The 13960-nt window shown below is 31.2% G+C and overlaps 1 protein-coding gene across 1 annotated transcript in view; it reads right to left on the reverse strand.

Moving 5' to 3' along the window:
• The window catches only part of LOC145331348 (uncharacterized), a 45952-nt gene that overhangs the window by 14728 nt on the left and 17264 nt on the right, over window positions 1-13960 (reverse strand). The window contains exons 17-19 of the mRNA XM_080175965.1: window positions 13568-13666; window positions 13061-13162; window positions 12152-12250 (exon numbers count right to left, since the gene is read on the reverse strand). Of these exons, the coding sequence (XP_080032091.1) occupies window positions 12152-12250; window positions 13061-13162; window positions 13568-13666 (300 nt within the window). The remainder of the gene's footprint in view (window positions 1-12151; window positions 12251-13060; window positions 13163-13567; window positions 13667-13960) is intronic.

Here is a 13960-nt window from a genome sequence, read left to right on the forward strand (position 1 = left end):
ATTGTACATTCTATATCCGCGGAAAGCCGTTTATAATACAATGAAAGAAATAACTATTATTGTCCATGTTTTACCTTTTACCTTTATTTTGGCAGAAAATAGTAGTAAATCATATTCAATTGGATATGGGGGGGGGGGGGCAACTCTGTTTAACTTTAGCCAAATAAAGGAAATCAGAGGGTTTATCAACAAGGATGACAACATCCATAAAAGCGAATCAGTAGTACAAACAAACAGTAACACTTGTAGATTGTCAGAACTGAATAATCAGAATAAAGTATAAACAGAATTATAAGTTAATATTATAAAGTTGTTCCACTTTCTTAATCTATCAGTTCTAGATGTACAGACGGACGGACGTGAAACCAACCCCAATTATAGAAAAGCTTTGTTTTTAACAGCAGTAGATATAATTAACACCCCTTCCCATAAATCTTTACAATAGGAACTTGATGTTTAAATATGAGCAGTTTTAAAAGTTAAAAGAAACAAAATTTAACTTTCACTTTTAATTAAGAAGCTTTATTGTTCATTGGTTCAGCGGTTAGTGAGATCCTTAGTTAGAGCATGACCTGGACCTTTCTAGGGAATAGGTAGAAAGCAATCAATTACAAATCTGCAAAATTGATCTTTTTTTAAAATAGAATCTGTTTGTTTTGTATTGATTCTCTGCTTGTAAAACTTATATAATAAGCTTTTTTTTAAAGCGAAGCTTTCTATGATTAGGATCGTTCCGTCCGTTCAGAACAAATACCTATTTTTTGTTAGCTAAAATTTAAATTGGATAGGGAAATGGGCGGAGATATGTTATATATAGAATCTGTACTTATACTTTTGTCTTTCCAACCCCTTCAGTATTCTCATGCAATAATTTTTGTATGCCTTAAAACAGCTATTTTTTTAGAAAAATAAAATATCATTTTGTATGTAATAAAATAGTAATAAAATGTTTAAAATAGTTGTACGGACATTCTGGTAACGATTATAGAGTTGTTACGCTTTCTAAATTTTAATTTTAATTTGAGCATTTATAAAAGTTATAAAAACAGAATGACAACATCCATGAAAGGGAAGCTCTGAAATAGTAGGACAAACAAACATTAACACCTGTAGAGTGTCAGAACTGAATAACATTATACATTGTTGTTCTAGGAATCTGTATTCCAAAAATCATATCATTCAGATAATTATAATGCATAAAAATTTGATGTTGAAAAACTTGAAAATCAACATGTTTGAAATGGACATACGGACATTCTGATAACGAAAAGAGCTAACTGTTACAGACGTACGGACCGACTCTTATAATAGAAAAGAAGTTGAGGTTTTGATTTGAGCAAGGGGTCGAACTTGAAACCTTACTTTTAATAAAGCAGAGCTTTTCTATGATTAGAGTCGGTATGTCCGTCAATTACGGTTAGGTATGTCCTTTAAACAGTATTCTGTATTTAACAATTTTACAAAAAAAAATGACGTATGATTTTGTCAAAAATAATACATTTATAAGTCCAAGCAAACGAATGAGAAAACGTGATTATAAAACGTTGGGTACCAGTATAATTTACACTTTACAGTCCATTCAATCCCTACTTGCCTTCCGGGTTTTTAAAAATGGACAAACAATGAAATAATATGAAATATATACATGGATATACTGAGAAAGAAAATTTGTAGTTAATTTAGCTTGCTAACACAGAACTCGTTTATTGTTCATTAGTTTATCTAGTAGAAGGGGAGTGGGTAGATTGGGGGGTGGGGGGTATGGTTATTTTAGCCAGCTATGAGTTTCACTTTATCAGAATACATGAAAATATGATGCAGCATCCAAGTAATAATATTTCCGTTGTAGTAGCGCCTCTAAAATGGAATGGACACACACACAAATAATCTATGATTCATACCCAGGAATCTGAGGGGATTAGAAAATGGACTTTGCATTGATGTACATCACCAAAAATTATAAATAAAAATCTATACAATATAAAACATTGGTTAAAAAGATTGGGCACTACAAGTTCGGACCCTACCAATCACAATTCAATTTTTTTAACCTACGATTAAAAAAACTTATTAATAAAACTTTGAGTACTTGTGTCATTAATTATCAAATGTCCTTAACAGTGCAGTGGTCCTTTTTTGGGATAGTATCGACTTTAAAATGGATTTATAATTACTTAGATATTACATCAGATTTTCCTGTTCTATTAAAAAGTGAACTATTCGGCGGGCTAAAATTTATATCTCCCCCATTCCTCTTCTTTACCCCTTCCCTTCCATCCCGACCAACAAATGTGAGGGGATATTGCAACCTAAATTTTTCTCTTCTTGTAGTCGATATAAACCAATAAAATTGCATGTTGACAAGGATATTGATCAGAGATCTAAATTGATAAGACAATGGCCGATAAATTGATGTACATCGCTAATATTAATACACAAATTTACCCTTTTTTTACTACTATAGTGGTTGAAACGTTGGACTCCCAACTTAATGAACAAACCAATCAAAATTCAAAACTTAATAAAAGTCCCCAAATTTGTAAAGCCAACGAATATATGATTAGTGAGATGAACAGCCCATTGTCCCCTCCCTCCCTGGATATTGATAGAGCTATATTATAAAATACTTATGTTGCATGTTGCAGTTGTTTACTCAGCTGAGCCCAGGAAGGGAACTTTGATGATAAACAAAAATACCCCTCATTAGATTACAATTTAAGTTTAAAATGTCTGGACACTTAACTTTATTGTGTTTTAAATTGTCACATAATCTTTAAGCAACGATCACAGAGTTGATAAATACATTTTATACCCAAAGTTTTTAAGCTAAGTACTCAGATTTCATACATTTTCAACCCCCCCCCCCCCATAAAATAGGGTTAAAATCATATCGATCCAAAGAAACAATAAGTTATAAAGACATCCTGTTACTTTTTTTTACAAGAAATACTGGTTAACTTCAAGCGTAGTTTGTAGTATATTTAGAATTGAAAACAAAACCATATGTTAAAAATAACCTCCCATTAAAAAAAATATTTACCCTCCCCACCCCAAAAAAAAAAAAAATAAGCTTGGATGCCCCTGGTACATCCCCAGTAATGATAAACAAAATTACCCCATATGTAGATTAAGATTATTGGTTGAAAAGTGTGGACACTGATAGTCTTAAACCAACCAATGAAAATACAATAAAAGTACCCAAAGTTTTGCGCCAACCAATAAGATAAAGTAATTTTAAAACTTTGGGTACCAATTTAATTTATCGTCTAATACACCCTCCTCCCTGGGGACAGTAAAGAATTTCTATTATGATCTTTATGTAAGAATGTTAAAAAATATTGAGAGGGTTTTACCTATTAGAAGCTAACCTGTAAAGTTCAGCTAGATCAAAACAGACGCACACATTCAACGGCAAAATTTGTGCTGTGTTGTTATTTTTGTTTTTTTTTGGGTCAGTAGCTTAAAAATATCTGAACTAGTATCCTATTATATGTATACTAGCAGCTACGCCCCTAGCATCTAGAGGCTCTTTATTCGAAGGGGCAAAAAAAGAACTAAATAATAGCTTAAAACCATCGTAAACCTTAAATATGAAAATATAACAGCATAAAACCATCACAAAAATTATGTGAAGCTTACCTAGAATAGAGAACCCAATCTGTTTAGCAGTTATTGAAATCTAAAGCTTAAGACAAAAAACTCCAACTTCTTTATATAATAGGATGTTATTTTTTTCTAAGTAAAAGATCCCTCCCCTCCCCCTATTATGATGTATGATATATGATGAATGATCATCGGTCAACTTTTGCTAAAAGAGATGGGGGGGGGGGGAGTTCAGTATAGGTCAAGTGAAAGTTAAATCCTAAAGGGTATTATTTTCTTCCATCCAAAGTTGTAAGTCAAATATAAATATGAAGGGGGGGGGGGTGAGGAATATTTTTAAGGTTTATTTGTACACACCCCACCCAAAGGCGTGTTAGGTTAGGAAAAACCCCCCGCAGAAACGGTTTACACAGGATGTACTGGGACCTTATAGTGAGTTCAGAACATGCTTTCCCTAAATTGAGTTAGTACCTTCCCATAGTAGAAAATTTTAAAATTACTGTTGGTGATCAAATTTTACTTTTATTTTTAGACCACCTTCACCTAACCTGCTTTATTGTCTTATTTTGTCTTTAATGTTAATCATGCAAATTCGTTCACATTACAGTTGAAATGACAGATATTGGAGCTTTCTAAAAAGGTCTCTAACATTTTTCTAGCTCTAATACTTTTTGAGATATCTTATTTCAAAGTATTGTTGTAAAATCATCTTTTACACAGCAAAAAGTTGAAATGAAAAATTTGTTATTTTAGAGAAAATTACAAGTATCTTCATGTAAATCTCTCTAATTTTGCTCCAAATTGACCAAATTGGACAGTTAAGGTGCCTAAAACTATCTACATTCAATGGACAATCCAAATCCACACTTTTTGAGACTTTATAAGTCAACAGGAGAAGGCTAAAATGTAATATCAAAGAAACAAATGTAATTTAATTTTAATTATAAATCACTTTTAAGGCATTTTTAATAATGTAAAATGTGTTTTAAGGTAAAAGAAATTCATAATTGATTATGATTTATTATTTTTAAAAATCTCAGTATTAGTTTAGAGTACATAATAGTGTATATTAACAAAAAGAATGGTGCTTAAGAATAAATTGTTTCTTTTAGTATATATGAGATCATCCATGAAAGTCTTTAAAATACTATGATTTCTTATTTAAGGTGGCAAAAACTAATTTTGTTTCATAAGGTTATAAAAAGTTTAAAAGGCCAATCAACTATTCTTAGAAAAAATTACTAGAATTAGTAGATTACATTTGTAAACTGCTTGGAAATGCTTAAAATTCTAACAAATTTTTTTTTTATTTTCAATGATTATGTCTATTTTTCTTAAGATATGTTTCTATTGGTTCAAAATATCATTTGATTGTGTTTTATTGACTTTCTCATAACAAAGTGACAACTTTATACACCATAAATTATCTTAAAATCCTTGCTAAAGTCGATTAAATTTCAATTTATTTGAATAAACAGCAAATATTTTTTCCTTTAGCATTTTTAAAATTCACTTCATCATGCTCCTGTTGACTTATAAAGTCTTAAAAAGTGTGGATTTGGATTGTCCATTGAATGTAGATAGGTTTAGGCACCTTAACTGTCCAATTTGGTCAATTTGGAGCAATATTAGAGAGATTTACATGAAGATACTTGAAATTTTCTCTAAAATAACTAATTTTTTATTTCAACTTTTTGCTGTGTAAAAGATGATTTTACAACAATACTTTGAAAAAAGATATCTCAAAAAGTATTAGAGCTAGAAAAATGTTAGAGACCTTTTAGAAAGCTCCAATATCTATCATTTCAACTGTAATGTGAGCGAATTTGCATGATAAACATGAAAGGCAAAATAAGACAATAAAGCAGGTTAGGTGAAGGTGGTCTAAAAATATAAGTAAAATTTGATCACCAAAAGTAATTTTAAAATTTTCTACTATGGGAAGGTACTAACTCAATTTAGGGAAAGCATGTTCTGAACTCACTATAAGGTCCCAGTACATCCTGTGTAAACCGTTTCTGCGGGGGGTTTTTTCTAACCTAACACGCCTTCGGGTGGGGTGTGTGTATTTTCAATTTTGTTTGAACAATATGAAATAAACCTATTATTTATTACAGCTAATTTGTTATTTAACAATCTCCGCTAACCCACCCAACTCGAACTCTCATTGGTCTGTTTGTTTCGTGTCGTCCGACAGATTTTGCGCTCTCCTTGGTTAGGCTCGGAATTGGTAAAGTTAAAGCTAAGAAGATGTCTTTATTTATATTACTAGTAAGTAGTAAAGAGGAGGGAGGGGACTCGAGTATTATTATTATAAAGTCTCCTGTATTTATTTAAATGTATGATTTATGGGAATAACCCTCGGAATATGGGGGGGGGGGGGGTGGTGGTAAGTAACTGGTAACATGATATTACGGTCAGCCAAGGTGTTCGTACAGAAATGTTGTAAGAATTATTCTTTAGAAAATTCAAGCTATATTTTAAATTTGAGAACTTAAGTAACTGATATAGATATTATATTAATTATTATAAAAAAAAATTTTGTTTGGTATATTAGATAAATAAATAGCTATTTCTGATCATTGATACACCAAAGTCAAGCAATATTTTGAAAAATTAAGTATCACATATAGATATTATAAAAAAACCTTTGGTTGGTATATTAGCTACTTCTGAATCTGATGCATCATTGTAACCCCCCCCCCCCACGCCAGAATTCATTAACAATATATATGCACCTGTTTCTCTACTTTGTGTGTGACTCATGTATAAGATATTTTAAGAAATATGATTGGGGGGGGGGGGGGGGGTTACATAACATTTTTAAAAAATAATACATAATTAATAAATCTACAAAATCCTATTTCTTTATTTGAACTGACAAACACAACAGAACATAAAGTAACTGGAAAAGTCAAAAGATAAATTAGCAATAACAACTTTGGAGACTTTTTTTCTTTAATTGTGATTGGTTGGTTTATTAAGCATGAAATGCTGCCAAAATGGAAATAAAAAAACAAGCGAAATTAGCAATAAGAACTAAGATTAACTATCTTGATAATCTGGCTACGAGATTGCGTGATGCTATAAAAAAAATCTATTCACCAAACCTCTATTATTCCAAGTCATAAAATTCTAGTAAGGCCATAAACCTTCTTCGTATGATAATATTTTCCGGAATTTTTATGATTTTCTGACAATGTTTGACCGTAAAGATATGTGAACATATGTAGTATTTTACAAATACATCCCAAATCTAGCATAAGTTGACCCCTTCTCTCCGTATGAAAATGTTAACAGAGGTGTGAAGTCTCAATTTCCGGTCGTTTGAATATATCGGGGAATTTGTATATTTTTAGGGTTATTTTAGTATTTTGAAAATATTGAAAACAGTAACATTTCTCTACGAAATCACCCATCGTTTACGATTTTGAGTATGTTTTGAAAAATACTATAAACTAAAACTATCATTGCTTTCCGCAATTATTAAACAAAAACTTGAGTCCTATATAATTTTAGGTGTGGAATTATAATCTGTTAAAACTAAACTTTTATCTAAACTAGCCCTTTATTTGCAATAAAATTGCAAATTTGCAAACTTTTTTTGCATGACTGGTTATATCAAGTTTTTAAATATTTATTATAAAATCAATTTGACAAAAAAAATCAATATTTACTTAAAATCAAGCCCTAAAGAAAAAAAATACTATTACATATGTGGGAGATGTGTCCCTGCAAGTTGGTCCACCTGCACAGTGTATCAAGGAGCTGGAAGGCTTTGCTGAAAATGTTCTACGACAACAGACATACTGCCAGGGAGATATTAGACAGAATGCACCTCCTTGTCCCCCAGGTTGGGGATTGGTTGTTGGATTAACTACACAACACTTTAAAAACACTACAAGTTTACGGAACTGTATACAGAGCTCGTGATAACCATGCAGGTACACAGACTGGCTCTATTGGTCTCCATGGTCATCATGGTGACAATTGACTGTGCCTAATGAAAGCCTCTGGAAGGAAGTTAGGTTCAAGAGGAGGAGTCTTCTAGGTCCCAAACAAAATTTACAAATTGGAACATAGAATGTTAGAACCCTGTGTGACTGTTCAAAGTCAAACCAAATTCTACGAGAAATGAAAGTTTACAAACTTGATATACTATGTCTCAGTAAAAGATAGTGGCAAAATACTGTTAGAAGATGTAACTACACTACTTTTCTCTGGAAATGCAGACCAATGCATCATAGGTGTAGGGATTGCAATTAGAAAGCAATTTTCAAAGTGCCTTCTAGAATGGAAACCCATCTATGGCCAGCTAATCAAAGACAGATTTAATTCCAAATATGCCAAAGCCACTATAATTCAATGTTATGCTCCAAACAACTAAGCAATAGATGATGATAAAGACAATTCCTATGAAATTCTCCAAAGAGAAATTGATCTTGTACCTAGTTATAGAGTCCTTATTGTGCTTAAAGTGCAGAAAATGACTTAGATATAAAAATAGATACTCCAACAGATGCAGAAGTCAGAAGAGCTATAGAATCCTTAAAATCCAATAAATCCCCAGGAAGTATTCAAGCCAAAATCTTAAAAGCAGACTTGGATACTTCCACCAAATACTTATCTTATCTGCTTTGTGCTATTTGAATGGAAGAAACTGTACCTAAAGATTTGTGCAAAGGTGTTATAACAAAGCTTCCTAAAAAAGGTGATTTAAGCAATTGTGACAATATGAAATGTAAAACTCTTTGCATTGCAAGCAAAGTTTTCTGTAAAATACTTTTATTTTGGATTGAAGATGAACTTGACTTATTACTAAGAGAAAAACAAGCAGGATTTAGAAAGTCAAATTTATTGACCAAATTTTTGCCCTAAGAGATATTATAGAACAAGCTTTAGAATGGCAAAAACCTTTATTCATCAATTTTGTAGATTTCAAAAAGGCTTTTGACTCTATAAGTAGAGTAGCCATTTGGAGAATTCTCAGAAACTATGGAATTTCTGCAAAAATTGTAAATTTAATAAAATTGTTCTACAACAAATTTGAGTGCTGCGTAGATCTCAATACACAATTATCTGATTGGTTTGAGGTGCAAACGGGAGTTAACAAGGGCGTATTATCTCACCCATACTCTTTCTTATTGTTATTGACTGGGTAATGAGACAAAACATTCAAGGAAGCAACGGTCTTAGATGGCATGCAGCTAATGTTGATGACCTTGATTTCGCTGACGATCTTGCAATTCTTGCAGATTGCATAACTAATTTACAAAATAAAACCAACAGACTATCAAATTTTGCTGAACAGACAGGTTTGATTATCATTGCTGACAAAACTAAAGCAATGTACATACCAAATGACAATGCTGTAGCACCTATTATTGTTGATAATAATACAATTGAAGTAGTTGAAGAATTTACATACCTGGGTAGTAAACCCTAAAGAGGGCACAGTTGCAGATATTAAATCAAGAATTAATAAAGTAAGTGCAGCTTTTGTTATCTTAAAACCAGTTTAGAAATCTAATAAATACAGAAAGAACTAAAATTAGATTATACAATAATTTCAAGAAACTACATGCATTTCATAATACATGTCTACAAAGAATCTGTAGAATATAACATATATATGGCCTGAGAGAATATCTAACAAAATTTTACACAAAAGAACAAATAGTGAAGCAATGTCATTACAAATAAAGACATGTATTACTCACACATCCCACCCCAAGGCGTGTTAGGTTACAAAAACCCCCCCGTGGAAACGGTTTACACAGGATGTACTGGGACCTTATGGTGAGTTCAGAACATGCTTTCCCTAAATTGAGTTAGTACCTTCCCATAGTAGAAAATTTTAAAATTACTTTTGGTGATCAAATTTTACTTTTATTTTTAGACTACCTTCACCTAACCTGCTTTATTGTCTTATTTTGTCTTTCATGTTTATCATGCAAATTCGCTCACATTACAGTTGAAATTACAGATATTGGAGCTTTCTAAAAAAGTCTCTAAAATTTTTCTAGCTCTAATACTTTTTGAGATATCTTATTTCAAAGTATTGCTGTAAAATCATCTTTTACACAGCAAAAAATTGAAATATAAAATTAGTTATTTTAGGGTAAATTACATGTGTCTTCATATAAATCTCTCTAATTTTGCTCCAAATTGACCAAATTTGACAGTTAAGGTGCCTAAAACTATCTACATTCAATGGACAATCCAAATCCACACCTTTGAGACTTTATAAGTCAACAGAAGAAGGCTAAAATGTAATATCAAAGAAACAAATGAAATTTAATTTTAATCAAAAATCACTTATAAGGCATTCTTAATAATGTAAAAGGTGTTTGAAGGTACAAGAAACTCAGAATTAATTATGATTTAATATTTTTTAATATCTCAGTACTAGTTTAGAGTACTTAATAGTGTATATTAACAAAAAAATGTTGTCTAAGAATAAATTGTTTCTTTTATTATATGTGAGATCATCCATTAAAGTCTTTTAATTAGTATGTTTTCTTAGTTAAGGTGGCAAAAACTAATTTTGTTTCATAAGGTTATAAAAATTTAAAGACCAATCAACTATTCTTAGAAAAAATTGCTAGAATTAGTAGATTACATTTGTAAACTGCTTGGAAATGCTTAAAATACAAACCAATTTTTGGTTTATATTTAATGTTTATGTCTATATTTCTTAAGATATGTTTCTATTGGTTCAAAATATAATATGATTGTGTTTTATTGGATTTTAATTACAAAGTGACAACTTTATACACCATAACTTACTGTAAAATCCTTGCTAAAGTCGATTAAATTTCAATTCATTTAAAAAAACATGAAATATTTTTTCCCTTAGCATTTTTAAAAATCACTTCAGCATACTCCTATTGGCTTTTATAGTCTTAAAAACTATGTAATTGGATTTTCCATTGAATGTAGATAGTTTTAGGCACCTTAACTGTCAAATTTGGTCAATTTGGAGCAAAATTAGAGAGATTTATATGAAGACACATGTAATTTACTCTAAAATAACTAATTTTATATTTCAACTTTTTTGCTGTGTAAAAGATGATTTTACAGCAATACTTTGAAATAAGATATCTCAAAAAGTATTAGAGCTAGAAAAATTTTAGAGACCTTTTTAGAAAGCTCCAATATCTGTCATTTCAACTGTAATGTGAGCGAATTTGCATGATAAACATAAAAGACAAAATAAGACAATAAAGCAGGTTAGGTGAAGGTAGTCTTAAAATAAAAGTAAAATTTGATCACCAAAAGTAATTTTAAAATTTTCTACTATGGGAAGGTACTAACTCAATTTAGGGAAAGCATGTTCTGAACTCACCATAAGGTCCCAGTACATCCTGTGTAAACCGTTTCTACGGGGTTTTTTTTGTAACCTAACACGCCTTCGGGTGGGATGTGCTCATAAACGATAGAAGAATTACTAAACAAACCTTTAAATGGGTACTTGAAGGATAGAGAAAAAGGGGAAAGCAAAAAGGAACTTGGAGAAGGACCATAGAAGCTGACCTCCAAAAAGCTAACCTAACCTTGGACGAATTGAAATGAAGAGCTGATAAGGTAAGGTAATTATATGTCAACTTTCTTGTTCTAGGTCTTTTTTTGAGGAAAGTTTTTTTTTCCTTTTTTGGCATTAATATATGTTATGTACAATTCAAAGTTAAAAATTATAAAACTTAAGCAATTTTTCTTTAAAAATAAGTTGAAAATTTCATCAAACATGCAATTTAAGTAATGAAAATTTAGTAAAATATTTTTTTCGACCCTTAACGGTTGGCCCTTCCTCCAGTTTTTTCTATCTCATTTTCTTTGTGTGAAAGATAAAGAGAACAAAAAAAGAGACTTTTTAAGTATGGGTATGACACATAACTGAGAGTTGGAATTTTTTGAATATCTACAACTGGCGGGCACAGGATTCCAGCAAACCTGGCAGGGTCATCCAGGTAAAGAGGAAAAATATTCTTTTGACTTAAAACAAAGCATTTTATCTTAGCAAAATACTAAAATATCCTCCAGTAGTACATCCTCAGATGAAATACAATATTCAAGTAAACCTAAGGTTTCAGGTATGACCCTGCAGGTCCTGATCCTCCAGGTCTCTGGAAATCTTTAAAAAGCTCCTGTGACTGCAATTTCTGACTTAGAGACTTCAAATTTTTAACTTAAGCCTTTCTTACATGTCTCCATAATGTATCAAAATTTCATAAAGATGTTTTCCCGCCGACCGCCAACTTTGCAAGCTGGCCGCTGAAATTTATATTTTGATATGTTTTATATAAAATTTACATAAAGATAGACATTTTCCGCAAAAAAAATTCCTACTAGCTTCAAAAAAAAATTACAGCCATTTGAAGTTTTCCAGTAAAAAAAGTATATTCCTTAAGGAGTAGAGCCAATTTGATCAGACAAATAGACAGACACCATTCTTCTTTATATGCAAATTTAAGTGATTTTATTTCTAATATTACGGATTTAAGTGTGACACCTAAAATTTTTTAATGAAAGGATTAAAAAAAATTACCATCTGAACTCTGAGCATGAATATCAGCACCATGTTTAATTAAGTGTTTTACAACTTCAAGGTGGCCTTCTCTAGTTGCTATAATAAGACTGGTATATCCTAAAATAGAGTTGTAAAGTATTAAAGAACATTTTTCAGCTTGTAAAACCATATGCATGCAATTCACTTTGTTCAAGGCCTTGGGGTTATTTTTAACAGGATGCTAAACTTGCTCCTCAAAGCAAAGAGGAGCTTTTTAATAAAAGTTGGGAGAGGAAGTACATGGACGTCCAAGCTTTTTTATTTTTGGTTAGTAAAAGAGGGGGGGGGGGCAAGCATGTACAAAATTTTTACAAACCGAAAAATAATTATTATCCCAGGGGTAAAGTTTGCTAAAGGCGGCTCACCTGAAATTGTTTTCGGGGTTGGGTGGATAAATACCTTCTTCTTACTTACTTATCATTGTCTTAGAATATACATTGTTTAGAGACACCCAGTACATTGTTTACTTCATAGTCTATTGCTATATGCTACAACGAACTATTATATGTTTCTTATCATGTGTCAGAACTGTTTTTATCTGGTGGATCTATATTGTATTTAGAAAACAAACAAGGACATCTAAGTTTTTTGTTGTTGGAAGGAGGTAAAAAATCTGAAGAATGTTAGTGAATTGGCGCAGAAAGTGCCCATTATTTTATAAGTCTCCATCATTGGCAACAAGATCATTAGTTTATTATTTAGGTATCAGTAACCTTTTAGCTTCAGTTGGTTATTTACCTGCCCACATTTCATTACAACTTTGGAAATCAAATAAGAATTGTACATATTTACAGGCATATCTTTCTAAACACAATTTTTATCTTAAAAAGTTGTAATTACACAACTTGAAAAAAGTGAAGAATAATAATCAAGAGAAATATTACTTACTTTTATTATAAGTAGCTGCATTTACATGAGCACCCTTGCTTATCAGGTATTTTACAACATCAAGACGGCCTCTATTAGAGGCTCCAATCAGACTGGTCCAATCTAAGAAAAACAAAGGTATTTAAATCATATGGTCCCCTAACAACAAACTCAAAAGTCAAACAAGCACCATTTACAGGGAAATTGTTGAATGAATCATGAAAATTATTTAAATACCCTTTTAATTTGAGAAAGGGGGTATTTTTTGTATTTGCATCCCCTTTTGCTCTTTTAGGAGGATGTATAAGGGGCTTGACTCTTGAAAGGGAGTTGATGGGGTGCAGAATTGTGAATTTCCACTGTTTGATAATGATTTTCCAATATTAAGTTTGTGAAAGAAAATAGAGAAAAAAGAGTGTACGATATTTGAGTTGAGTAGTCATTAGCTTGGAATTCTTTATTCAGAAACTTCTTAATGATGATTTTTTTTTATAATTCTAATAGAAGATTATTTTCAATCTAACTTACTTTCATTGGAAGAAGCATTAACATTTGCACCATTTTCAACTAAATATCTGGCAACATTAATATGGCCTCCTTCAGATGCTTTTATCAAACTGGTTGACCCTAAATTTATTAAAATCAAGCATTTTGGTTTATTAACTGGTACCAAAGCATAGAATTGACTTGATGTGCCTAGTAATGAAGTTAATGGTGTTAATAAAGCGGATTTAATTGGCCAAATGTTTCAAAATTTAGTAAAAGTAACTTTGGATACTAATGTAATTAACAGCTCAATTTCTCCTTCCTCCCTATTGTATTACAGACAGTTTTCCGCAGATATTTAGATAGATAGTAATTTAAATAATTATAATGTTAAATTGTGATGATTAGATTACTACGGATTTTAAAATAAAATAA

This window comes from Acartia tonsa, chromosome 11 (assembly GCF_053477335.1).
Source record: "Acartia tonsa isolate MP-2025a chromosome 11, ASM5347733v1, whole genome shotgun sequence".
Classification (NCBI taxonomy): Eukaryota; Metazoa; Arthropoda; class Copepoda; order Calanoida; family Acartiidae; genus Acartia; species Acartia tonsa.